The sequence below is a fragment of the Taudactylus pleione genome, unplaced genomic scaffold (genome assembly GCF_031769625.1).
Source record: "Taudactylus pleione unplaced genomic scaffold, aTauple2 ptg000214l, whole genome shotgun sequence".
NCBI classification, from domain to species: domain Eukaryota; kingdom Metazoa; phylum Chordata; class Amphibia; order Anura; family Myobatrachidae; genus Taudactylus; species Taudactylus pleione.
Window position 1 is genome coordinate 16904460 of NW_028284616.1, and position 27402 is coordinate 16931861.

At 43.7% G+C, this 27402-nt stretch overlaps 1 protein-coding gene across 1 annotated transcript in view; it reads right to left on the minus strand.

Annotated features, from left to right (window-relative positions):
• Nucleotides 1-462: 462 nt before the first annotated feature.
• Nucleotides 463-27402, minus strand: part of LOC148517644 (tetraspanin-33-like) — a 51715-nt gene continuing 24775 nt past the window's right edge. The window contains exons 5-8 of the mRNA XM_088478483.1: nucleotides 25234-25329; nucleotides 19207-19335; nucleotides 16290-16451; nucleotides 463-2326 (exon numbers count right to left, since the gene is read on the minus strand). Of these exons, the coding sequence (XP_088334609.1) occupies nucleotides 2117-2326; nucleotides 16290-16451; nucleotides 19207-19335; nucleotides 25234-25329 (597 nt within the window). The 3' untranslated portion in view covers nucleotides 463-2116. The remainder of the gene's footprint in view (nucleotides 2327-16289; nucleotides 16452-19206; nucleotides 19336-25233; nucleotides 25330-27402) is intronic.

Sequence of the window (27402 nt, forward strand, 5' to 3'; positions counted from 1 at the left end):
AACACACAAATCCCTTATTTACTAATATGTGATTTGAAATCAAAAACCAAATTGAACTTCAAATCAAACTCCTTGAATAGAACTGCTTCATGCTTTTATTTTAGCATTAGCAGGTCTGGCTGACACATATGCATGCATACATCGGTGAGATCCATGCACGTATCTTTCTGTAAAATGCTTGTAGAGTGTTACATTTTAAAAAAACTGATGTGGGGTCCCCCCCTTAAAAGCACAACCAGCCTCAGACTTTTCATAGCAGTCCTGGTAGTGAAACAGGGGACAAAAGATGTAGGGGTCCCCTGTATTTAGCACAACCAGCACTGGGCAAAGCGAGCCAGTCCTGGTTTTGGAAGTAGAGGGGACAAAATGAGTAGAGGTCCACTGTATTTGCCATAACTAGCAATCTGGACTCTTTCTAGCGGGGGGGGTTGCAATGCCATAGTCAGGGGAACCTCTCACCGGCAAAGCATCACCCCTGATCGCTAGTTAGCCCGGGGAGTTGGGGACCCCCACAAAAAAGGGGTCCCTCCCTCCAGGGCACCTTAGGCCTGAGCTGATAGCCCGGGGCTATCCCCACAACCCTTGGGCAGTGGGTGCCGGGTTGATTGCGTAAAGTGTGTGTAAAAATAGAATAGAACACATTGTCTTTAACAGTGGAACTACAAGTCCCCCCCGCATGCTGGTACTTGGACAACCACAAGTACCAGCATGCGGTTCATTAAGAGCCCACTGGTACCTCTAGCTCACATGTAAAGAAATGTTAAAATAAAGACAAGACACACACACAGTATGTGTTTATTAGACACATACATACTCACCTACAATACCTGGACCGGTCCTCTTCTCCAAGTAGGCATTCACGGTCTTATGAAAACAAAAAAATGAGGAGCCTAAACCACAAACTGTACCGTCCTCTAAAGACGGTACTTTCCGAATGATAGGGCAGCCAAGACATTTCTCTCAGAAATGCCAGGGCTGAAAGTTCATTGGCTGAGAGAGATGAGCCTCCATCTCTCTCAGCCAATGAACGGTTTTCACCATTGACTTCAATGGTGAGAACCGCTAAAGTTACTTAAGGTTAGCTTTCGGCTCTCACTTACATTGACACTCCCATAATACGCCCACTGAATGGAACATTTTTGCGTGCACTACTAGCCACCTCCCAGGAATCCAAAGTGCTTTTCTGCCCTATTTATAATACCGTTTGACCCGATTCCAACAGCACCTTTTCATAGTGAGTTTTAAAGATTTTCGCGAATGCAAAGTTGCAAAAAAATCGCTCAACTATGTGAACATCAGCATTGGGTGCGTCTCAGAATCAGATCCCAAATCACAGACATAAAATGCCTTCACTAAAATAGCTGATGTATTAAATTTAAAAGATGCATCCAAGTCTGCAAGAGTATCATGTATGCTAGGATTCCATTAGGTAAATAACACACACTTATCTTATATCCACGTCATTAACACCCTCTAATTCTAATACATCAAACTCTCTTGTATCTGAAATAAAAAGCAAAATTAGTAAAACGTGCACCTACCAGTGTCAGCGGTGAATACACAATCAGCTAGTCACAAGCGGTTTGATATTGTCGGCAACTGCCATCATCATCATTGTGTGTTTATTATACTTGTGTCTCTGTCCAGGTTCCCTCTGTACTTGGCCTACATTAGTTGCCCTCTTCCCTTGCCCATCCTGCCTCTCCAGTCTGCATGGGCACATATACATTTTTGGACAAGCATCACAGCATTTTGAGGTATTTTACTGTATACAAAGTGGTGTAGTTCTCACTCTGCGACAGCTTCTGTGACTTTGAACAATAAAACCTGACTTCTATTTGTTAATTTAGCACCCTCTCTAGTCATTACATTAATACTGCTACAGGCACATCTTGTGAGCACACGTTTGTAGAGGGAGTACTGTATATCCAAACCACATATTAAAACCATCAATCATATGAAGAGGGAATATCGCCCATAAAAGCAAGAATTGGATTGGATTATATAACAATAACAATGTCCCCTGCACTCAGCAATAACAAATAAAAGAAGATAAACCAAAAATCCTACGTTTTTTTTTTTATCAAATGATCATAAAGTTTACTAGGCTACAAGATTAGAATGGAGTTTGCTGCCACCCTTGAGGAGGAAACGGTCTTCTTACTAATTCTGCATTCTCCACGTTGTGCGTTTGTCCCATATGTAGAATAATCTCATCCTCTTCTTCGCTGTGTATAACAGTTCTCACCGCAGTAGATGTTTGTGTTCTCTTATTTATGACATTTATTTGATAAATCAGAACTACAGCCAAAAAGGTCCCCAAAAGCTAGTAAAATAAGATGAATTTATTATTGATACACATAGATATCAGATTTGCAATATTCATTTTCATAATCTGTGTAAATGTGAGTGCGCATGTAATAAAAAAATATCATCTAACTCTAACTAGCATACTTATCTACAATATATTACAAATAATAAACATCTCAGCAAATTTGCAATCTGCATGGATCACGCATACTAACATTGTTCTTATTACTTGTTCAAGTGCAACACATTCATCATCATAATACTCATCATTGTCACATCCATCATTAACCCCCTCATGCTGCTGCACATTAGCAACTTCCAAAGTAGTATCCTCAATTTCTAAATCATAATCATTCCTACTCATCCTCACATTTCCATATGGTTGAAAGGAGTTTCTATTTAATTACAGTGTCAGAATCTGAAATATCAGACACACATAGCACTCACGGATGCACGGAGTGGAGAAACTAGCGAGTGATGGGCCCAGGTGCAACATTGAGGAGGATGTTGTCGGGACTCTTTTATGCGCACCCCAAAAATGGGTGTGGCCTCATGGTAAATGAGGCCATGCCCCCCGGTGAGCACATTTTGGAGGTGTGACTGAGCATCATGCTGGGACAGAAGCTCTCCAGGAACTTCTGGGCAGTCAGCAGCAATTCCCAGTACAATGTTGATAATGCATGCATGGGAGCGTCACCAATTCACTGCTGCTCTGCAGAATAGCGGTGACACAGTGTTACCCATAATACTACTGTAGTGAAAATATTCACAGTTGTGAGGTGGTAAATAACTGTGAATAAATATTAATGACGTAATACCAATGTAGGAACAGATACAGCTACAAATTACATAATTTCATAAACAGTTTGCTGCTGAATGTTTTCTCAGTCACGTGCTGAGCGCATTTTGTACTTTACTGCTCGTCACATTGAACATCAACATCACTTATTTTCTATACAGGTTCCACACAAATAATACCTTGGGGTTTTTTTTCCCAAAAAATAACATCATTATATTTTTGGATCATTCTAACATGTTAAATAAAATGGTAGGAAAAAGGTTAAAAGTGAACTAAAAGCAAGAACTACTTTGTGGAGCCTCAGCATCAACCAGCCTTTCCAAAACAGCAGATTCATAACAAAATCTGCACATGAATATAATGATGTATTTTTTTTTTTTTTCACCTACAATGTGTATTAATAATATGGGGCTACAAAAGGCCTACCATTTTTTAAACTAGAAAACCTACCCCATTAAATGAGGAGACTCCTTTTATGTGACAAAGGATGGAGCAGAGCTGGACATAAGATTCCCCCAACTGTGAAAATTCAATTTATTATGTATTATCTGGTAATCATCATACAACTACTAAGGAGACACATTGTTAGCAAGAAGTGGACTCCCATCTTTTAAACAAGGATGCCCACATATGCTATGGTCAGTATGGGGGAGATATGCCGAAATGTGCCCACCTCCCATTATGGAAAACTAGCTTGGATACCCGGAGTTGCCCGGGTTGAAGACTAGACCCTGAAAAACACCTGCAGCCTTTATTTGTTTACATTGTCCTCACCTATATCCCCATTCTATTGATCCTGAAAAGGACCCCATTGTTTGCTAACATGCATACAGACAGTGGCGTAACTAACGTGAGTGCAAGGGGTGCGGCTGCTATGGTGCCCGAGCTGTCTCTGGCCCACCACTCCCCCTGCACTCAGTCACGCAAGGTGGGCCGGTCCAGTCAGGGCCATCGAGGGGGGCCCATGTGTCGCAAATGTTGACCTGGTGTTGGCCTGCCATCTGATTACAGCTGACACACTGGCAGGTAGTCATGGAGAGACAGCGTTGCCTGTCACAATGCAATCAGATTTTGTGCATTGGCAGTCAATTAGCAGTGGCGGCTGCTGATTGGCTGCTGGTCCGCGAGCTCCAATGGGCTCGTGACCGGCGCCAGATTCATTGCGCCGGTGCTGTCTGTATATGTCTGCTGGTGCGCCAGCTGTAATTAGCTGGTGCCCTGGCCTCAAATCCACACCTGCTGGCTGCTGATGGCACAAAGGGGGAGGCGAAAGGCTGCTGGAGGGACACAGAGAGGTGAGTTGCTTGGGGGGGCATAATGTGTAAAGGGCACTACTATTGTGTGAAATAATGTGTTATATGGGACACTACTACTATTTGGGATAATCTGTAAAGGGCATTACTGTGTGGTATAATGTGTAAGGGGCATTACTGTGTATTGTAAGGGGCATTACTGTGTGGCATAAAATAAATGGGATCTGTGTAGGCAATGTATGTGTTTCTTTTACCGCTGGAAGGGCCCTTTTAAGATCTTGCTATGTGGCCCACAAAGTTCTAGTTACGCCCAGGGCGCCGAGAGGGGGCAGAGTGGCTACTAATTACCAGGGCCTGGGCTTGTTGGAGGGGCCTGGTGGGGACACGGGTCCGATGCTGCCCCACCCTCCCTCTTACCTGTCAGCAGCCCAGGACACTCTGCTATGTGCTGGGCTGCAATGGGAGACTGCTTGCTGCTGTAGAGCAGCAGCAGTCATCTCTGCCTGTGGGGTTGACAACCGGTGCAGTCCACATTGTGATGTTATTGTGCAGCGCCCGGCTCCTGATTACTGAGGAAGGTATGAGATCCCAACGACCAGGATGCTGATGGCCAGAATATCGATATCAGCATCCCAACAGTCAGAATCCCGACAGAAGTATCATAGCTCTTACCTTAACCATGCCCCTAACCCACCCCTCTTGCAGCCTAACCCTAACCTTCCCCTCCTGCAGCCTAACCCTACCCCTAGTATATAAGCCTCCCCCCTTACCCAAAGCCACCACCCCTAACCATAATACTTACCTCCCAAATCTGTTTGTATTCTGACAGTCAGACTGCCGCTGTCGGTATTGTGACCGTCGACATCCTGTCGGGATGCTGACAACATCCCGTCTGCAGCCCCTGCATCCCTCTAGTGATGCCAATGGTAGTAATAACTTTTGTATAGTGTCCATCTTAAGATGTTTCCACCTCTATAAACAGCTAGGCATGTTGAGGCATCTTCAAGAGTGGCAGCAGGGTTGTCTATATAATGGGTGCAAGGTGTGCGGTGCACACGAGCCCGCGGGTCCAGGGAGGCTCACAACGCACCCCCTGCACCCATAGGTAATTATACTTACCTTTCCGCAGATTCTGGTTTCCTGCTCTGTTGCGCCGGAGCAGCGCTGCAGAACAGCAAATAATCACTGGGAAAATGGCAGCGGCCATTTTCCCAGTGACTCGCGCATTCTCAGAAAAGATATCCCCGGGAAAAAGGGGCAGGCTCCATTTTCCCGGAGACCAGCGCATGTGCCGTAGATTCAGGCAATCAAAGAAGAAGGGGACCTAACGTAGGCTGCACACAGGCTCCCTCCTCTCTTAAAATGCTCCTGATTGGAGGAGTCCTTAATGAGCGCATGACAACTATCTAAATAAGTTAAAATGAAGCCCCAACACACCATGGCAAATACGATTACACATAGAAACTTGCTGAACTCAACATGGTCTGCTGGCTCTTCATTTAACTATATTATTTAAAGGGGTAGCAGTCACTGTGGATCAGAAACCATACAAATGGGTTAATTTACTAATGTTAGAGTTTTCAGAAGTGGAGTTGTTGCCCATAGTAACCAGATTCTACTAAACATTTAACTAGCAGCTTCTAGAAGATAATAGCTAGAATCTAGAATTGGTTGCTATGGGCAACATCTCCTCTTCTAAAAACTCTCACTTTAGTAAATTTACCCCAAATAGTCAAATAAGGGGAAATCCAATTTGGCATGACGTGCAGCTGGACATCGCCACGGTGGCCGACTGCACGCCGTTGTGCTGATACCGCAAGGAAACTTTTCTCCTGGTAAAGTACCTTGAGTTATGCAATTTAGAAACCTCTGAGCAACCCAGAGGCAGCAGTGAATACATACAGCTATGAATAAATACACCTGCACAGTAAATAATGCCATTCAACATATCTAGTTAAGTATTGGTCAATCAAACATGAATATATAGATATAAATCAGAGGACTTGGATGTCAGTGCCCACATTACAAACCGTGCATGCCCTATTCCAACAGTGACGAATAAAGTGTTATGTGCAAAAGTGCTAAAGTGACTAGTATTTAAACTAATTTAAATGACACTAAAAGATAATTATCATTTTATCTTATTGTAATTAATTGTTGTCTAATTATGTTATAGAAATAAATGTGTATTTTTTTTATAAAAATAGCACAGAGTGGTGTTATCTAGACCATTATTATATTTTAGTGTCATTTCAATTAGTTTATGTACTAGTCACTGATGATATTAAAATGAACCTCTATATGCCCCTGCCTGTACCTTCTAAAATCCTTCCTATAAACCTCTAAGGATGACGCTAATTTGCGTACGCAGTCATACAGTAAATAGAGACTCCAGACTCAGAACATGTGGTTCTGAAGCACAAAGTATTATTCAAGTAAAAGTACAGTCAGTTACACGCTATGATCTGTGTACAATTTAGCACAAAGGAATTATACAGACCCCAAATACAGTATACATACGCATGCGCTCTGGACCAGATCCCGGCATTCAGAAAGAAAACCTCTGTCTATCAGCATTCAGCAAGAAGACTAAAGACCCAGTGTTTGAGCACACATGTTTATACCCCCCCAGAATAGACAGGACAATAGAGAAGTTTCTTGCTTATGCCATTGGTTCCCATGGGGGAACCATCTGTTACAGAGCGTTTAACAGGCTGCTTCAAATAGACTCAACCCAGCCTCCAACAACTAGGGGTCTCTGCCCACCCGCCCCCTAACAGTCATCCTAACAGTTGTTCATAAAATATACATTTTGTTGTTTGAAGTCTCTGCGATCCATAACTCGAGAATGCATGATGCGATCTCCCCACCGATTACACCGGAATACTGTAAAAAGAGTACGCATCAGTACAAAACCAAACACGACTTGTTTAGCATGTATAATACCTTAGTTATCAAATATCATTATTTCTCAGCATTTAAACTAACTGAACCAACTTAAATCATACACTTGAAAGCTTATTAAACCTTATGTGTGAATATGTAATGTGTGAGTATTCAGGGTTTGATATAAAGACGTATTAATGTGTGTATGAGGAAGGGTGCACTTAACTCTCACTTAAGTGAACACCTTAGCAGTGTGACATGCTGAGCCAGATAGTTCCACATGCCCACTCTGCCAGCAGTCCCCCCCCACCTGTCCCAGGCTTCAAAAGAAAAACTCTTTATTCTCCCAGTCTCTTGTGTGAAAAGCAAATAGCCCAGCTACAAGAGACAGACCTAAGATGACACTCTAAACTTTGAAATCATGTCATTGCAGGAAGCTAGCTAATGTAGGTGTGTATTCGAGCCAGACCACCTGTAGTGAGGGCAGACACTGTCCAGAAAGCTTATCTACACAAGCTAGTTGTCACGTAGTCATTTGCTTTATTCAGCTGATGCAATCAATTTTGGCATACTGTAAAAGTCATTTCTGAAATATATCCTTTATAATACGTAAAGTCATGAAATAGGCTTCTGGTGAATCGCCGTAACTTGCTAATAGTATTATCGCCACATGTACTAAAGTGTGAGTTTATCTAAAATGGCGCTTAGGCGGCCATCTCGCAAAATGGTGTCTTGCGGCCAGTCGCAAGATGGTGTCGCTGCGATTCAATTTTAAACTGATCTTGCCAATCATCAGCCAATAATCTAGTTTCGACAGTCCACCCTTTGATAACGAACAACATACTATCACAATCTGATCTTAAAATTTAATTTAGGCTTATATTTAAATATTATTTAGTGTTATTATGGGATGGCACGAGGTGGTTCTTAATCCATCAATAATGTGTCTCTGAGTGTGTCTCTGGGGACATAAAACTACTATTATACGCACACCGCGGATCTTGGAAGATCATGTGAAAGGTGTGGGGATGCACCAGTCTTATAAAAGCAGTCTTGAAGGGGAATTGAGACTTTACATTATCTGAGGTGTTTTAAAAATAACATTTCAATAATACATTAAATGATGGTATTTCCTAGCTCAGGGTTGTAATGCAGTTCTGTATTTACCTCGGTATTCATACTGGCCACTATCATAATTTCATTCTTTCGTTTTACTCTATTTTTTTACATTTTCCACACTTCAACACAATAGGAACACACCGGACGCATATGCCAATTATTATGATTACAATCAGTATAAGGATTAAGAATTTGCCTATGCTGGCGATCGCTTCCTGAACCCATTCCCCTAGACCTGAGAACCATTTCACTGGGTTCAGCCATGAAACCCATCCTTCTATCTTTTCCCCTACTTCAGCCACTGAAGCGTTATGGTTCTTGCGAAATTCCCACTTTAGCTACAGAATTTCATCCATCTTCCGGTCTATCACCTCCTTAGGGTCGCTGGTATCATTGGTGACATAGGTGCAACATTTTACTCCAAATTGGGTGGCTAACGTTACGCAATACCCTCCAGTAACAGCAGTTAAATAATTAAACACTAGCCTGTGTTGCACCAGTTCTTTCTTGTACGCTTGCAATTCTCTCCCTGTATACCTAAATGTGTCATCGTACATCTCGGTGATATTATCTATCAATTTAGCAAGTTCCTGAATATATCTAAAATTTAATGTACCCCGAGCAATCCTGGTGGGATCCAATGCGACTAAAACTTGAAAGCCAGTTGTCTCACTGATTAACTGAGCGGCTTTATGCACATCACCAGGTATCATGTTTCTTTTGCCTCTGTGTTCATATTGCGTGTGAAGATATGGTGTGTATTTTTTTTTTTACATATACCAGGCATTTCAACATGTGTGAGGGTCATAAGTTCTGGAAGTATTCTTTCCAAATAACATAACAATTACAATACTAAGACTGGTCAGACACTCCCCTGGTTTGGTATAGCACTCCTCCTCCTGACTCCACTCCATCAGCTCTGCCATCAGCTCACATTTCCTTTATCGGTCCTCCAATCACAGACACTGAGGGCCTGATTCAGAGCCGCTCGTAAGTGGCCGCTCGTTCGCTCCGAGCGATGTTCGCACAACTGCGCATGCGTATGGGTTGTAATACGCATGCGCAAACCAGTCATTGCGGTCAGAAATTGTGTGCTCACGAAATAGCGAATGCCTGCTAATTTGAGTGACAGAATGAGGCGTTTGTGGGTGGTAACAGGGGAAGGTGCTTGAAAACGGGGAGTGGTGATCCGAACGCAGGCGTGCCAAAAGGTCAAAATGGGCATTTTAAGGGTGAGCATAATTAACAAAGCAGCATCATCGACTACGTCACTTGGTTGTTTCTTAGCCTGAACTGTTCGCATGATTGCGGTAGGAAAATCCAACCACAAGCACTGCGAGCAGTTCAGACGCCTTTCGATGTACTCGATTAATCTAATAAATAGCGGAGATGACGTAGGATACTTTCAATTTCTGTTATTCGCATTCATCTTCGTGAGACCCTTTACAGTAACCTCATTATCATATTTTTACATGAGGCTGCCTGTTTGAACAGTATCTCAATCTTAATAATTCTAGGGATATAGGACCTCATTCAGAGTCGGTCTAAGCGGCCGCACGGTCGTACGGGAAAAGGGGCCGGATATGCAAATGATTCCCTCGCAAGTTGCGTCCCTAACTTCGGATCGGTAGCTGACCGACCAAGGGGAGGAAGCGGTCGGAAGACTAAAAAATACGCCCCCTTCTCGTATGCATTACACGTCATCTCCGGGCATATAAGGATTAATCGAGACCATCGGGAACCATCGGAACTGGTCGTAGAGCTTAAGGTTGACCATACCCTCTCTTAAGCTCTACGATCATGTCAGTGTAAAAACCTCCCATGTCACATGTGCCATGACGCTACTTTGTTAATTATGCACTCCCATAATCCATATGCACTCCCATAAAACGCCGTTCGCATAATGAGGCACGCCTGCGTTCGGATCTCCACTCCCCCGTTTTCAAGCACCTTCCCGCTACCACCCACAAACGCCTCCATCTGTCACTCAAACTACCGACCTGGCTGGGTTCTAGGAGAGAGAAATTTCTGATCGAAGCGGCTAGTTTGCGCACGTGCATTGCGAACTTTACGCATGCGCAGTATAGCGAACATCGGTGGCGTACAACCGTGCGGCCGCTTCGACCGACTCTGAATGAGGTCCATAGTATTTGCATACAGGTTCCTGCAATTAAATCTTGTTATTAATAGCTACTGCTCTAAATAATGCCTGGGCCACTGGGTTGAATAGTATTCTGAGTAGTCGACCTCAGCCTGGCATGGCTGCCGTTTATCCTTAGCAACCTTGTGTCCTATGAGTGGGAGATAAAGCACAACAGTTTAATATCATTTAAACATGACCTAAAATACAACAATAAATCGGCCACATTTTATATTAGAACAGATCCATTGATAGGTTGAAAAGATTGTAAACAGTCGTGCAATGCATGGGAGAAGATACTGGGGCTGTCTATGAAACCTTGGGGTAATCGTGTCCATGTGTATTATAAACCTCTGTATGTAAATGCGAATAGATACTGACAGTCAGGATGGAGAGGCACAGAGAAGAAAGCAGAACAGAGGTCAATGACAGTGAAATGGGTTGCATTTGGAGGGATCTGCATCAGAATGACTGCTGGATTTGGCACTACCGGGAATTGGCTCTCTACTACCTTATTAACACCTCTAAGGTCTTGTACCAGCCTATAACCCCTCCCACCACTCTTCTTCACCGGGAAGATGGGACTGTTGGCTACACTAGCTGTACGAACTAAAATTCCCTGTTGCAATAATCGCTCAATTATTGGAAAAACCCCTAATTCTACCTCCTGTTTTAGTGGGTACTGGGGAATTTTTGGAGCTTGCCTGCCGCTTTTTAAATTTACCATTACTGGGCTTACGTTTGCCATTAATCCAGTGTCCTGTCCATCTTTCGTCCAAAGGGAATCTGGAATTAGGGACAACATTTCATCTACCTGTGATGGAGTTTCATTTAAAACTGTAGAGTGATACATTATCCTTTGAGGAGTGTCTAACATATCCCGCACCTCGTATACCATTCTCTCTGGGATATCTAAAAATACACCATCAGGGGTGCAATATATAACCCATCCCATCTTAAATAACAAGTCTCTGCCCAGTAGGTTAGTCGGAGCCGCAGCAGCCAGGAGAAAAGAATGCCTGGTACGCAACGGCCCAATTGTAACCTCTGTGGACTTTGTTAAAGGATAATGTTCCCCTTTACCTGTTACACCCATTGTTGGTACTGTCTCGTTGGTCACCTGCAAATTAACGGGAGATTTTATCACTGACCTGGTCGCACCTGTGTCTGCAAGAAAAGGATATTCAGTACCAGCTACATCAACCATCATGACCGGTTCTTCCCTAGTACTTCCCGTTAACCTGACTATCTGTAGACTACAGGTATGACCTGACCCCTAGCGTTGGCTACCATTCTCCAATAAAGCATTTACGGCTACAATTGGAGCTGGTACCTGCTGAACATTTGCTGGCCTCTGTGCATATCCCTTATGGGGATATCCAGGTCTTCCCTGATGTGGGATCCCTACTCTTTTTACTGTACAGTTTCTACTTAAGTGTCCTGATTGTTTACAGTTAAAGCATGTTCGTGTATCGGGTGAAGACATGTGGTGTTGTGAGGTTTGCGCAGAGGGTAAAGGTGGTGGATATGGGTAAGGATAGGGAGGGTAAGGGTATTGTGGGGGATAAGAAGTTGGTGGGTAGCCTGGGACCGGTGGTTGCATCGGGTTAGTGGGATAGAGTTGTGTTTATTGTTGCATGGGGTTAGTGAGAGCACATACTTGTTCAGAAGTGAGTGTGTGTGCAAGTGGAAGTGTGTCTGTTGGCTGTGATGTTACCGTCATTCCCTCCAGAGCTTGTATACTGACAGCCATTAGTTTTTTGCTGTGGGCTTCTCTCTTTTTGGAGATGTTTTTATCATGTTAAATGGCGGTTCCTATGAGGGTATCTATTGTGAGTCCCCGCCAGCCAGGCTGTGAGGTCTGAACCCGAGTTTTTAAACTCTCTTTCAGTACGTCCACAAGTACCGTGACTATCATTCCCCGGTGGTGAGTACTATCTTTAATATCCTCTATCCCAGTGTACTGGGTGATAGCCTGCAGAGCCCGATCGCAATAATCTTCTGCAGTTTCACTCTCCTTCTGCTTAATGGTGAAAATTTTGTTCCAGTTAACTACTACTGGAAAATATATACCCAATTGAGTTACAATACGGGAAATGTTACCTTGGTTTACTTGGCCTGTTAAGGGAACGTCAGCATCCAATACATAACCCGTGATAAATTTTGTCACGTCGGTATTGCGTGGCAGACAGGCCCTTAACACCACACGCCAATCTTTATTAGTAGGTTCATGTGAACTACCCAAATTTCTCAAAAATCTTTGACATTTGGCTAATTCCTTTTTGGGATCGGGGAAATCATTTATGATGGAATTTAGTTCTGCTCTTGTCCAAGGACAATGCATTACTACTTCCCTCGTGGGCACTATACCGTTTGCATCTGCATTTCCATTTGGAACAGTTATTGTCCGAATGGGATGCAGACCGGTAGCACTGCTACCTTTGACCTGATTACCTGGCTGGGGGTTTAGTCTGCTGCTGCTACGTATGGTATGAACAACTTCCTCTACGGGTGCAGAGGGCATTAACACTTCCCTTGCTGTTACCGATGGAGATGGCGGCACCACTCGTGATTGTGGTGATGCAGCATCTATCATCTGCATAGCATGGGAAATGGCAGACATTACAATAGGCTCATCATCCGCATCATGAACATTTTCTTTATAGTTGCTTAAGAGAGGGTACAAGTTGCTTGTTACATTTTTATGGGTATTTTTGGTAACTGTACTTGCACCTCCATCCACATAAGGTGGGGGAGGTGAGCGGGAACTGCCGGCAATACTCTCCACGATGCTACCTTGCCGCACGGGCACGCCATTTTGCGGCTCGCCCGTATTGCAATTTAGCATCGCGGATGTATTTTCTGGCAATGTGCTCACGACGCTAGTTTGCGTCGTTTCAACATTTTTAAGCCACGCATCCCCTTCATGCTGCCACAGTTTTAAACATTCAAAATATTTAACCTTTTTCTCTCAGGAACGCATCAAACTGATGTGATCCCGGACATTGTCTAACACATTTTTATCAAAACTACCAATTCTGGGAAATGGTCTAACACTCTTCTTCGTCATATTAAACCATAAATCACAATACCTTATTGCATAAGTACCGTACTTAGTATGCATGATACGACGGGCCGATCCGATCGGTGCCTCCATTAGCAGCACATCATTGTCTAACATCTCTACTGTTTGCGCGGCTCCCATTCTGAGACAACTCCTATGCTTTTCAATAAAGATTTAAACTGGTGAAAGACAATCAAGACACTTTCACTTACCTGTGGACGATTTAAGTCGGCGGCGCCCACACACCTGGATAAGATTTAGTAAGGCAACTTCCACACCTGGATAAGATTTGAAAAAGGCAACTTCCACACCCGGATAAGATTTAGTAAGGCAACTTCCACACCTATGAGAGTTTATATGTCGGCTACTCTCACGCACCTCTCTACAACAAAGACAACATGTACACCTGCTACTGTGTATAGAACGGTAAAGCTGCTTACCGAGCGGCTAGACTAACCCTTACACCTAGCCCTTTAAGGTCATATGGTACCTTTAACTGTAGGGAACAAATTACCCCTACCAACAATACACTCACTGTTACACACTTTTTCCTGCGCAGAAAAATACGCGTTAACCCAGATATTGGTAATAAAAAAAAATGTAAACCTCAATGGCTTTGTTTAAACACCATGGCAGCACAACCGGAAGTACGTATACGCTATTGTGCGACCAGCCACATAAAAAAATAATGCGACTACCACACAACCGTATAATGACTTTTTAACTGCATACGCAAAAGTGCGTCTTTTCTGTGCGCAAAACTGCAACTCAGCCACATACTCAATACTGCAGCACCCCTTTAAACGCTAGGTTCTATCAACAAAGGAAAACAAACTTTTTCCTTTCTTGTCCCTGGATTCTAGTCAGCTTCCTTTGCTCACACGAAAATGGATAGCGATTTTTCAGCACAAAGCGGTTGCAGGAAAACCCTGCATGTGGCCACTCCAGCCTTTGCTGAGACATCGATAGCCGTATGTGCCGTGTGAGTAGGTAAGTGACTTCACTCGATGAGCCCCCATCTGACGATATTAAAATGAACCTCTATATACCCCTGCCTGTACCTTCTAAAATCCTTCCTATAAACCTCTAAGGATGACGCTAATTTGCGTACGCAGTCATACAATAAATAGAGACTGCAGACTCAGAACATGTGGTTCCGAAGCACAAAGTATTATTCAAGTAAAAGTACAGTCAGTTACATGCTATGATCTGTGTACAATTTAGCGCAAAGGAATTATACAGACCCCAAATACAGTATACATACGCATGCGCTCTGGACCAGATCCCGGCATTCAGAAAGAAAACCTCCATCTATCAGCATTCAGCAAGAAGACTAAAGACCCAGTGTTTGAGCACACATGTTTATACCCCCCCAGAATAGACAGGACAATAGAGAAGTTTCTTGCTTATGGCATTGGTTCCCATGGGGGAACCATCTGTTACAGAGCGTTTAACAGGCTGCTTCAAATAGACTCAACCCAGCCTCCAACAACTGGGGGTCTCTGCCCACCCGCCCCCTAACAGTTGTTCATAAAATACACATTTTGTTGTTTGAAGTCTCTGCGATCCATAACGCGAGAATGCATGATGCGATCTCCCCACCGATTACACCGGAATACTGTAAAAAGAGTACGCATCAGTACAAAACCAAACACGACTTGTTTAGCATGTATAATACCTTAGTTATCAAATATCTTTATTTCTCAGCATTTAAACTAACTGAACCAACTTAAATCATACACTTGAAAGCTTATTAAACCTTATGTGTGAATATGTAATGTGTGAGTATTCGGGGTTTGATATAAAGACGTATTAATGTGTGTATGAGGAAGGGTGCACTTAACTCGCACTTAAGTGAACATCTTAGCAGTGTGACATGCTGAGCGAGATAGTTCCACATGCCCACTCAGTCCCCCCCACCTGTCCCAGGCTTCAAAAGAAAAACTCTTTATTCTCCCAGTCTCTTGTGTGAAATGCAAATAGCCCAGCTACAAGAGACAGACCTAAGATGACACTCTAGTCTTTGAAATCATGTCATTGCAGGAAGCTAGCTAATGTAGGTGTGTATTCGAGCCAGACCACCTGCAGTGAGGGCAGTGTCCAGGAAGCTTATCTACACAAGCTAGTTGTCACGTAGTCATTTGCTTTATTCAGCTGATGCAATCAATTTTGGCATACTGTAAAGTAATTTCTGAAATATATCCTTTATAATACGTAAAGTCATGAAATAGGCTTCTGGTGAATCGCCGTAACTTGCTAATAGTATTATCGCCACATGTACTAAAGTGTGAGTTTATCTAAAATAGCGCTTAGGCGGCCATCTTGCAAAATGGCGTCTTGCGGCCAGTCGCAAGATGGTGTCGCTGCGATTCAATTTTAAACTGATCTTGTCTCATCCAATAATCTAGTTTCGACATCACTTTAGCACTTTTGCACATAACACTTTATTCTTCACTGTTGGAATAGGGTATGTACAGTTTGTAATATGGGCGCTGACATCCAAGTCCTCTGATTTATATTTTTCCAAGGGCGGATCACCACTGCCACATATTCTTGGATATAGCAGCCACCCTTTACACAGGGGAGTATTACAATTATTATTATTTGCACATTGGACCAATATAAGGGTCTGGTTCTATCAACAGTCAGGTGCAAAAACCCTTACATGTTGTTCCATGATTATATAGATGTCTAGATTGCAACAACATAGTTATTTACCTCTAGAAGGATCAGTCCCATTGCGATGCCTCCAAGGAACAACAAGTTCCCCCGACCCCAGCTGACAATCTTATGTAAGCAGCCCTCCACATAGATGCGATCTTCCACATGCCAGCTCCTAAGGTTTTGCGTGTTATACCCGCACATTGTATTAATGACGCTCTGTAGGGAAACAAAAACTTGTAAAGGGAGGTAGTTTCTGTTCAGCAGTATTAGGATTTGTAATTGTGTACATTTTTTACAGGGTTGAACCAATACATGTTACACCCCTGAAGTTGCTGAAATACAATCTGTTTGAACACTGCATATCAGAAACCATAACTACTTTCTAATATTTGACCTCCCATGTTAAGTTAAGACTTTAACTTTTTTCCCCTATAAAAATTATATATTTTTTTTTACTTGTTTAAGCATGAAGTTTACTTACAAGGAGTTAACAAGAATTGAATATATTTGTTATCTACTGAGTCCCCATCCTTGGAACCCTCCGAGGCGGCCTGGGAACATGACCTGGGAGATCCACTGGATGAAGAGGGGTGGTCACTCATCAGACAATGGGGCAGATGTATGAAGCTCTGGGAAGTGATAAAGTGCAGAGTGATAAACGACCAACCAATCAGCTCTCCACTGTCATTTTTCAAACAGAGCCTGTAACATGACAGTTAGAAGCTGAGTGGCTGGTCATTTATCACTCTGCACCTATTCACTTTCCAGAGCTTCATACATCTGCCCCATTGTATCTCTAAATTGTCTATAAAAACAGCATTATGGAAAACTCCTTAAAGATATATATAGGGGCACCAAGAGGAGGGGGGGCGATTACTTTTTACCCAGGCCTGGACTTGTTAAAGGGACCCTGCAGAGGCCCTGGTCCTGAAGCCCGCCGCCCCTGAGACAGGAAGCGCTGTTTCATGGCCGCCAACACAGAATATTTTTTTATGTTTGTGAGGAGGAGATCTGTGCCACACCTCCCCTCCCAGTACCGAGGCTGGCAAAGCTGTCAGCAGCCTGGGATATATACTATATAACAAGGTGGCACTTCCGACCAGACTCTATAAAATTTTTCCTTCCTCTTCCAGGGGGATATGTATCAAGCCTTGGAGAGTGATAAAGTGGAGAAGTTGCCAAAAGTAGCCAATCAGCTTGTAAATGTCACTTCAAATAAATGTCAGTTAGAAGATGATTAGTTACTTTTGGCAACTTCTCCAATTTATCTCTCATATCACAATGTGGTGAAGCTCGTACTTTGTGGGCTGTGTAGTGGGATTCTTCACGGGTCTCAAATTTTTGGTGTAATGTCTTCAATCATACTGGCCAGGTCCTTGCGAGACATTTCACTAGTGATCATCTTGTCGTATACTTAGGAAATCTAACAGAAAACTGGTACAATATCTTTGCACTGCTGCAAAATTTCAAATTGCAAAAATTGGAAGGCATCTAGTCCTTTTATGTATAATGTAGTGATCTCCTGAATTAAGTACTGTGGTTCTTTTGGAATATATTACAGGCCTGCTTAACGACAAGATCAAAAAATTGCATGAGACATGGAACCATTACAACAACCATTCTACACTTCATGGCACTACACAACTCAGTGTTTTTATTTACCTTATTTGGATCCATTTACGCCCCTTTGACACCTTTAGTCGTTTCTCTGATAGGTAGACCTCGGGTCTTCTAAGAGTGCTTTCTCTTCTACCCCCTTCACCACCACCACCCGTGACCTGTTATCCCCTTTACCACCATGTTATAGTTCCAAAAATCTGCATTGGGTACTAATATTACTGCCAGTATATACTTATTTTGTATTTGTTGTTTTACATAGTCTACATTGCCATTCTATCTGTTCTGTAGTATTGTGACTATACCTCTGGATGTTATAAATCAAAAGAAATTAAAAAAAAATGTTGGTCCCAGTCAGTTACATCGCTTACAGGAATATCACAAGGGCGAAAAAATAAATGAAATTGAATACATTGGTTTGTTATACCCCTTTTACACCGGAGCTAAAACCCGTGTTATTGCAGGGTTAACCCGGGCAGCTCCTTGGTGTAAAAGGGGTGAGGGTTGGTTCGCCGGGTTGAGTGACCCGGCAATCCAACACAGGTAAATAGCAGGGTTTAACACAGGCGTAGTCCGTGAAACCCTGCTGTGTGTACGGCGCACTCTGGGTCTTGATGACCTGGAGTGAGCCGCATGCCAGCTGATTGGTCCGGCTTCAGTGGCGCTTGGAGATGACGTCATCTCCAAGCGTCCACTTTCACTCCGGAAAAACCGGGTCTATGCAGACCCGACTGCGGTGTGAGCAGCGCCGACTCGGGAATATCCTGAGTCGGCGCCGGCTAAATTCCAGGTCTGATCCGGATAGGAACCCTGTTTCAACTCCAGGGTCAGACCCGGAATTTTGGTGGAAAAGGGGTATAAGTATAAATCTATATCTGCATTTTACCTCACTTGGAGCCTATGTAGACTACAAGGGAGAGATCTGAATATGCCTCTTTGGCGAAAGGGTAACCTATAGACTACAATAACTAAAGCCGACTGGAAATTGGACCACATCATCGTTCTTATAGAAGTCTATGAGAATGGCAGTGTCCTGCAAGTCTTAATCTATGCAAGATATATCTGTGATATCTCCTACGTTACAACTGTAATATATTGCCCCAATGCTAAAAGTTCAGATAAACTTACAGAGACAGCAGTTTCCATATGAGGCACATGCAAAATAAAGTCTACGGAACCCTGCAAATTCAGAAATGCATTCATATATATGTAATATCCAGTGCTTCTTGATAATTTAGATATTTCATCCTACAGTTTCAAATCTTGTTGTTTTTGTAAATCCCACCCTTTATTAGGCACTTTTACTATGTAGTGCATAGCTGCAATGAATTTCTATTCTTATATGAGCAATTACCTGTATTTCTTCCTTGACACAGCAGGAGTATGGCACCCCACATTTCTCTTGACTTGGGTTGGTGTCTTTACAGGAGAAATAAATATTCAGGGACCAGTTTTGGTAGTTGTCAACTCCACAGCATTGAAACTTCAATCAAACAGAATAAAACAAATAATTTAGCCAATAAATATAGTTAAACCTGTACATAATTTTTGCAATACATTATGCATTTGAGTAAAGTATGGACACAAGACACTAAGGCAGTGGTTCCCAAACTGTGTGCCGCGGCACCTTGGGGTGCCTCGGGACACTTGCAGGGGTGCCTCAGGTTGGTGGTCCAGCACCAGATCAATTTTTTTATGGTAAATGGTAATATGTGGACAAACAGAACACAAACCTGTCCACCACTACATAACTGAACCTAAGGATTACTGGTAAGAACAATTCACTTTACTACTTCACTACATGTTTTTCTGAATTTCTCATAACAAACTTCTGGCTTAGGGGTGCCGTGAAAACAATACCACTGCACTAAGGAGTACATTTACTAAGCTGCCAATTTCTATTCTATGTCATATTTTTCATTTGTACTTAGTGTTCGGTTTTGACTAACTCGGATCAGGGAGATCCATGATACATGCATCTGTGTGTAAAAAAATAAACACAGATGCACAGACGGATCAGTGAGATCCGTCTGTGCTTCTGTGTTTTAAAAAATGAAGACCTGTGCAAATATATTTTTTTAAGAACACCCCCAAAAGAACACCCAGCACCAGGCTTTGGAGACCTAGTCCTGGTTGTGGTAAATACAGGGGACAAACAATGTAGGGGTTCCCTGTATTAAACACAACCAGCACCAGGCTATGCAGAGCCAGCCCTGGTTGCCAAAATACAGGGGACAAGAGACGTAGGGGTTCCCTGTATTTAGCTCAACCAACACTGGGCTCTGATCCGGTCCTGGTTCTGGAAATACAGGGAACAAAAAGTGTAGGGGTCCCCCGTAATTTCCATAACCAGCACTGGACTGTTTCTAGTGGGGGGGGGGGGTAATGCCACAACCATGGGAACTCTTTCACCGGGTCCCAGCCAAAGCATTACCCCTCACTGCTAGTCAGCCCAGGCCGGGGATCCCTTGGGAGCTGAGGAACCCTCCCAATAAAGGGGTCCCCTCTCCAGGGCACCCCAGGCCTAGGATGAGAGGCAGATGACTCGCCTCTCTCAGCCAAAGAGCGCTCAGCACTGGGATTTCTATAGTGAAATCCTGTGGCGGAGCCGTCATTCAGGAAGTACTGTCCTTAGAGGATGCCTACACGGAGCGAAGAGGACGTGATCCACGCATAGGGACAGGTTAGTCTGGAATTTTTTTTACAGATACCCTATGGATTCCTACTGGAAAAGTGGACGTGATGGGCTTCAGAGATACATAGGTGAGTATGTGAGATAGCGTGAGTGTGCATGTATGTTTTATTAAACTTTATGTAAAGTGTGGTGCATTTGAAAGAGTTAAAAATATTGTCTTTTGCAGTAGAACTACTGGTCCCAGGAAGCCTCCCCTGCATGCAGGTACATGGAGGACCACAAGTACCAGCATGCAGGGCATTACAGGCACGCTGGTACCTATAGTTCCACTGCAAAACAAATACTTAAAAAACCACAGAACACACACACCATGAATGAAAAGTTTAATTAAACACAGGCACAGGGCATATGTATCAAATCTTGGAGAGAGATAATGTGGACGGAGATAATGTACCAACCAATCAGCTCCTAACTGTTATGTTCAGGCTGCAATACAGACCTAATAAAAGTACTTTATATCTCTCCACTTTATTACTTTCCAAGATTTGATACATCTCCCCTTAAAGGTGTTAACTAACAGACTGATAGATAAGCTAGCGGAATAATAATGATACACAGACCACTACTGGAAATCTATTATCTCAGTCTCAGCATGCGTTTCTGCTTATAGCAGCTGCCTTTCCATATGAGTAAATGCTCTGAAGTAATGAAACAGCACCCATGATTTTTAAGCACTTAGAACCTTAATATCCACTATGGCAAGTTAAATTGACATGAGTAGCACTGGATAACTGGTTTACACGCACTGAACGCAAATTGACTATGGCCCTGATTCAGACCCACTCGCAAGCGGCTGTCCGCTCGCAAGTGGGTCGATGGTCTGCACTGAGCATGCGCACGACGGAGAGAGCTCCGTCGTGCGCATGCGCCAGACGCGACGAGTGTGTCTGATCAAAGGGGGCGTGCTGTCGATGTTGATTGACAGCACGCCCCCTTTGGTGGGCGTGCCGGGGGCGTGCCTCCCTGACGGGGGCGTTCCCAAGGGAACGCCTACCGTCAGAAGCCGGCCCACTGACATCACTAGTGATGTCAGTGGGAGTGATTTTGGCTCTGATAGAGCCAAAATCCCTCCGGGCCTTGCGGTTGAAAACCTCAACCGCAGGCTCCGGCTCGCAGTTTCGATGGTCGCGATGGTCAAGACCATCGCGGCCATCAAACTGCACGCTCGTATAGGCTGTGGGTGGTGACCCACAGCTATACGAGCGTCCAGGGGGACGCTCCATAGTTATGGAGGACGGCCCTCATTCAGAGCGTGCGCTCTGCTCAGAGCGTACGGCTCTGAATGAGGGCCTATATATGCTACTGTTTTTCGTGCATGGAATAAATGTATATATTTGCCTATATATACAGAGTTGTACGCAGTTTTGCTGTCCACCTTCCCCTATTTGTACACTTGATTAGCAACCTGTCATCATCATCGGTGCACGCTTGCTTCAACCTATTCTTGGTGCATGAAAATATTTATGCTTTTGTCTAATTCTGTTTGTCCCACAGTTGCATTGATACACCATCACTGAACTTTGTCTATGTGAGAAGGCCCCATTACAGCACAGTTACACCTCCTCAGTTACAAGTGTTGTTGCGCTTGATTGTGTACATTGCCCATGTTTGTGTTTGCCGAGTTCTACTAACAGGACTAAACCAGAAGTATGCCGGTTAACGTCAAAACCCAAATATGATAGCAGGATACCCAGAAACAAGAAATATAAGGCCAGATAAGAACTGGGGCTAGAAAACCAGATGCATGTTCAGGACAGATGATTGTTGCATATATACGTAATAGAACAGACTATGGGCCTGATTCAGCAGGGATCGCAATTGCAACAGCGTACGCAGATTAACCGATGGTGTGTACTGTGCATGCGTATGCACTGCAGTGTGCGTGTGCAAGTTAGCATTGTGATTACGCACGCAGATAGAAAGCCAGCACAGAGTGAGTGACGGGGCGTCAGTGTTTGGGGGAAGTGGTAGGAGAAACGCAGGGGTGCCAGTCCGTTTGAAGGCCGTTGCATGGGCGTGCATAAATTAGCCACTGCAACGGTATACGCAGCTTGTTTACTCACTTTGTGCGACAAGACTTGCAATTTCTGAGACAGGTCAGAGCTGCTGTAATTCTGCATGATGGTTCAATGTTACTGATGCATACGCATGACTGCAAGGTCTTACGAATGTGAGGAAGCGGTAGTAGGCGTCTCTATACTGGCTGAGCAGTTGCAAACATTAGCATACTATTGCAGCAGAACTGCGTGCGTAATTCAGCTGCGATCACAATAGCGATCCATGCTGAATCACGCCCTATGAACATGAAATACTAGAAACAAGCAGTACTATGGCATACAGTCTACATTATGATGACTGAAAAGAAAAGGATCAAAGTTAAAGGACGAGTATAAAATAACAAGAAGTTCTGCACAATACAAACTAAAATGGAAACTGGTAGGTGGAGAGTAGGACAATTCACAAAATGGACAAAGCAAGCCTGTAGTGAATGCTTTATAAAGACCTAGAGGGCTTGTGTGAAGAACAGATAATGAGTCACAGCAGGAGCTCATTATCAGTCAGCTGTCTGCAGGTAAGTCAGAAGAATGTGGGCTACATTTATCTGTGTTGTAAGAATTCACTCATATACTTCCTGATAAAAGTGTTGAAATGCTTAATGCTGTCACCGGAGGCATGCAAGAACATAGCTGTAACATTCATACTGCATACACAGAAGTTGAGCCTTAAGGCAGAAAAAATAGTTAATCGCATTACAGCAATACAAAGCTACTCTGTGAGTGGTACTTCATGACTAAGGGGCTCATTAGATCCCAGGGGGTAAATTTACTAAGAATCTAGATTGGTCAAGTTTAGTTTTTTTGAACCTCGATTTGCATCGCCGTATCTCGGGTGATTTTCCTGTTTTTCATCTTCAAATTTACTGAGTTTAGCTGAAAGTCAAATGGCCGATGGTGAAGCAGATCGAGATATCTCCCCCGAGTTGCAATTGAACATGAGATTGCTCACCCGAGATTGCAGTATATTCTCTCTGCAAATCTCTCCGAGCTAGCATCCTGCACATATCAGTGAGATATGTGAAGTTTGCTTGTGTGTAAAACTTGTAAAAGAAGGGTTCAATTTAGTAAGAAAAAAAGATTTAGGGTCCCCCCCCAGAAGCATAACCAGCCCCGGTCAGCCAGTCCTGATTCCAAAAATTACGGGGAACAAAAAGAGTAGGGTTCAGGTACAGGCAAGTATGTGTGATTGAGGTATGTGTGCAATAAACTTGTACTATATACAGTGTGTGTGTGTGTTGTGTCTTTATTTAACTATTTATTTTACAGTGGTTGTACGGGTGCCGGTTGCCTGCTGGCACTTGTAGTTCCACAAGTGCCAAAGGGCAGGCATGCTGGCACCTGTAGTTCCACTGTAAAATACAATAGTTTACTTCTCTTTTATACTTTATTACCCCCGTACCCACAGCCCAGGCATGTGGGGTAGAGCCCCGGGCTTCAAACCAAGCCTGGGGTTTCAGGAGAGGGGGGACCCCTTCTTGTGGGGTCCCCACCACCCCTGAGATACTCGGCTTGGCCTGACTGGCTTAGAGTGAGAATAGTTTGGCCCCGGAGACCCGGTTATAGGGTCTCCTGGCTGTGACATTACACCCCGGTCGGTTTGGGTCCGGTGCTGGTTTTAAATATAGGGGGATCCCTATACATTTTTTCCCCCTATATTTATTATAACCAGCACTGGCCCTGCAGCCTGGTGCTGGTTCCTAAACTACGGTGGAACCCTACTCATTTTGTTCCCCGCAATTTTCGGAACCAGGAGTGGCTGACAAGTCCGGGGCTAGTTATGCTTTTGGGGGGACCCTGCATCATTTAAAAAAAAAATTAACCCTATTTGAACTATTTACAGGCAGAAACATACACAAATCACAATGATTTGTGTATGTTTCTGTCAAACTCGCAGCTCAGGAGGTGGAGAGTTTGAAAAGTCAGTTTCACAGAGCGTTTGCTGTCATCTCACCCGAGCTTGTCATTCCGATTCTTGGTAAATTTGAGAGATGTATCTTTTAGGTGAAAAGTACTTCCAAGTTGGCCAGATGGGGAGTTGATTCGAGTTAGCTATCTCACCCGTGTTTTACAAGTGAGAAGAGAGAAATCTCTCTCTAACTCAACCGACTTTGCCTTTAGTAAATTTGCGAAATGAAAATCATGCCTAAACTCTCCTGAGATTGGCATCTCGACCAATCTCGATTCTTAGTAAATTTACCCCCAGGCCTCAACCTTGCCAGTGCAAATCCTGGTCTGATCATAAAATCTATTTCATCAATCTATCACTTATAATTAAATGCTCAAAATGTAGAAAGGTGGATATTGGTTATGATTTTCATTCTTGTATGGACTGCCCCTTTAGGTTGGTAAATACTTTTACAAAAGAATAGTGTCCATTAAATCCAGTATGGTATCCGAAAAATAACTGAGACATATAATTACATATTATCTTGTTATACAGTAGCGACAACCAATTTTAATAAAATCGCCATTATTTATGGATTACAGTGAGATTCAAGAACATTAGTGCTACCTACTACATAATATTTGCTACATGTTATATAGTCTAAAGAGGAACAGAAACATGATTCTGATAGAACTATAGTTTGGTCTTAGATGCTCTTTTATTGTCTTAATCATATCATCTTACCTTTTTTTGGATATAATCAATAAAGTTTTGCAAATCCAAATCTTCTCGATAATGAATAATCGCCCGCGACATTACAGAAGTGGCCTTTTCTAAAACCTGCAAGTACAAGTAATATTAACAATTCCTCCAATGTAAAACTAACTTCAGTAAAGTTTTAGTAAAGTGAGAACCACTGAGACTTAGGGCTCTATTCATCAAGAGTGACGATGTTGCCCTGAATATTATCAGGCAACATCGCCACCATTTTTATGAATCATTACATTTTATGGCTGCTATTCAGCATTTTTGTACGCAGGCGCAGCGGTTGCGGTAACACTCTGTCCATGCGATGTTACAGAAGACATTGTTTATAGGATTCCAAAAACAATACCTGCTTTTTCTTCTTCTGCGCAGACTCAGTCATGCACTTAGGAATAGTCTCTGCTCCTGCTTTGTGGTGACCGCTAAGGGCAAGTTCAACTCCAGCCTGTCAAAACTGTCTAAATTGATTGAAATGTGTAGACAGGCTTTATATTAGTCTGTATACATTTATATTTATGTGCTTTTATTTAAAATGTATATATACATTTTAAATATAAAAGCGCTCGCTCTGAATCAGTGTCCTCCCTCTCTTTTTTTAGAGCGGCTATAGCGAGCGGCCAAAAAGATGGTCGCGATGGTCAAGACCATCGCGACCATCGGGCTTGCGACGAGTCCCTTGTGGTAGGGTCTCGTCTGCCGCAAGCCCTGGAGTGTTTTTGGGTCTATCAGAGCCAAAAGCACTCCCACTGACATTATTTGTGATATCGGTGGGGCCGGCCCCAGACGGCAGGTGTTCCCATGGGAACGCCTCCGTCTGGGCAGCCACGCCCCTGGCATGCCCACCAAAGGGGACGTGCTGTCACTCAACATCGACAGCACGCCCCCTTTGTAGCGAGACCCATAGCGACGGCTTGCCAGTCGCTATGCGGGTCTCGCGCATGCGCACGATGGAGCCGGCACCCTCGTGCGCATGCGCACTTGTCCAACATCGACCCGCTTGCGAGCGCTCAGCGCTCGCAAGCGGGTCTGAATCAGGCCCTCATTTCAATCAATTTAGACAGTTTGGACAGGCTGGATTTATGGGAAAATATCCCTCTGTCCCTTCAGTTTTCAGGATATTTAAGGATATTCTTCATATAAAGCCATTCTGAGATGGCGTTATATAAAGTAAATATTTTTAGAGTAATTTAACACTTTTTGCTTTGCTGAATAGCAAAAAGCATTAAAGCACTGTAGAGAGCAATTGCTTGATCCCTAGAGTGTGGTACTCTGCGATATGGGAATCAATGGAGAAGATAACTGTGTTATCTTCTCCATTATCCCATTTCTGAATAGTGGAAATACTTAAAAAATGCGGAAATTATAGTTTCCGCATTTTTTAAGTATAAAAAACCATTGCTGAATAGACCCTTAGGCCCCTATTTATTACAATCCGCATTTAAAATGCAGTTGAGGTATGGTATTTTTCGACTAAGGGTCTCATTCAGACCCGCTCGCGAGCGCAGGACGCTCGCAAGCGGGTCGATGGTAACCAAATGCACATGCGCACAATGGAGGGAGCTCCGTCATGCGCATGCGCGAGACCTGGCGAGCGACGAGGAAGCCGTCGCTCGGGGTCTCGCACCAAAGGGGGCGTGCTGTCGATGGTGAGTGACAGCACGCCCCCTTTGGTGGGCGTGGCTGCCAGACGGAGGCCTTCCCATGGGAACGCCTACCGTCTGGGTCCGGCCCCACTGACATCACTAGTGATGTCATTGGGAGTGCGTTTGCCTCTGATAGAGCCAAAAGCACTCCAGGGCTTGCGGCCACGAGACCCTACCGCAGGGTCTCGTCGCAAGCCCGATGGTCGCGATGGTCTTGACCATCGCGACCATCTTTTTGGGCGCTCGCTATAGCTGTGGGTGGTAACCCACAGCTATGCGAGCGTCCAAGTGACCGCTCCAATTTTAGGTAGCCCGGCCCTGATTCAGAGCGAGCACTCTGGTCAGAGCGTCCGGCTCTGAATCAGGCCCTAAATTCGCATTTCGAATTTAGGAAATATCACATGGATGTACCAACATCCGCATACAGGGATTGAGCTTGTGATAAAGCTCTGGGCCTGATTCAGAGCCGGACGCTCTGACCAGAGCGCTCGCTCTGAATCAGTGC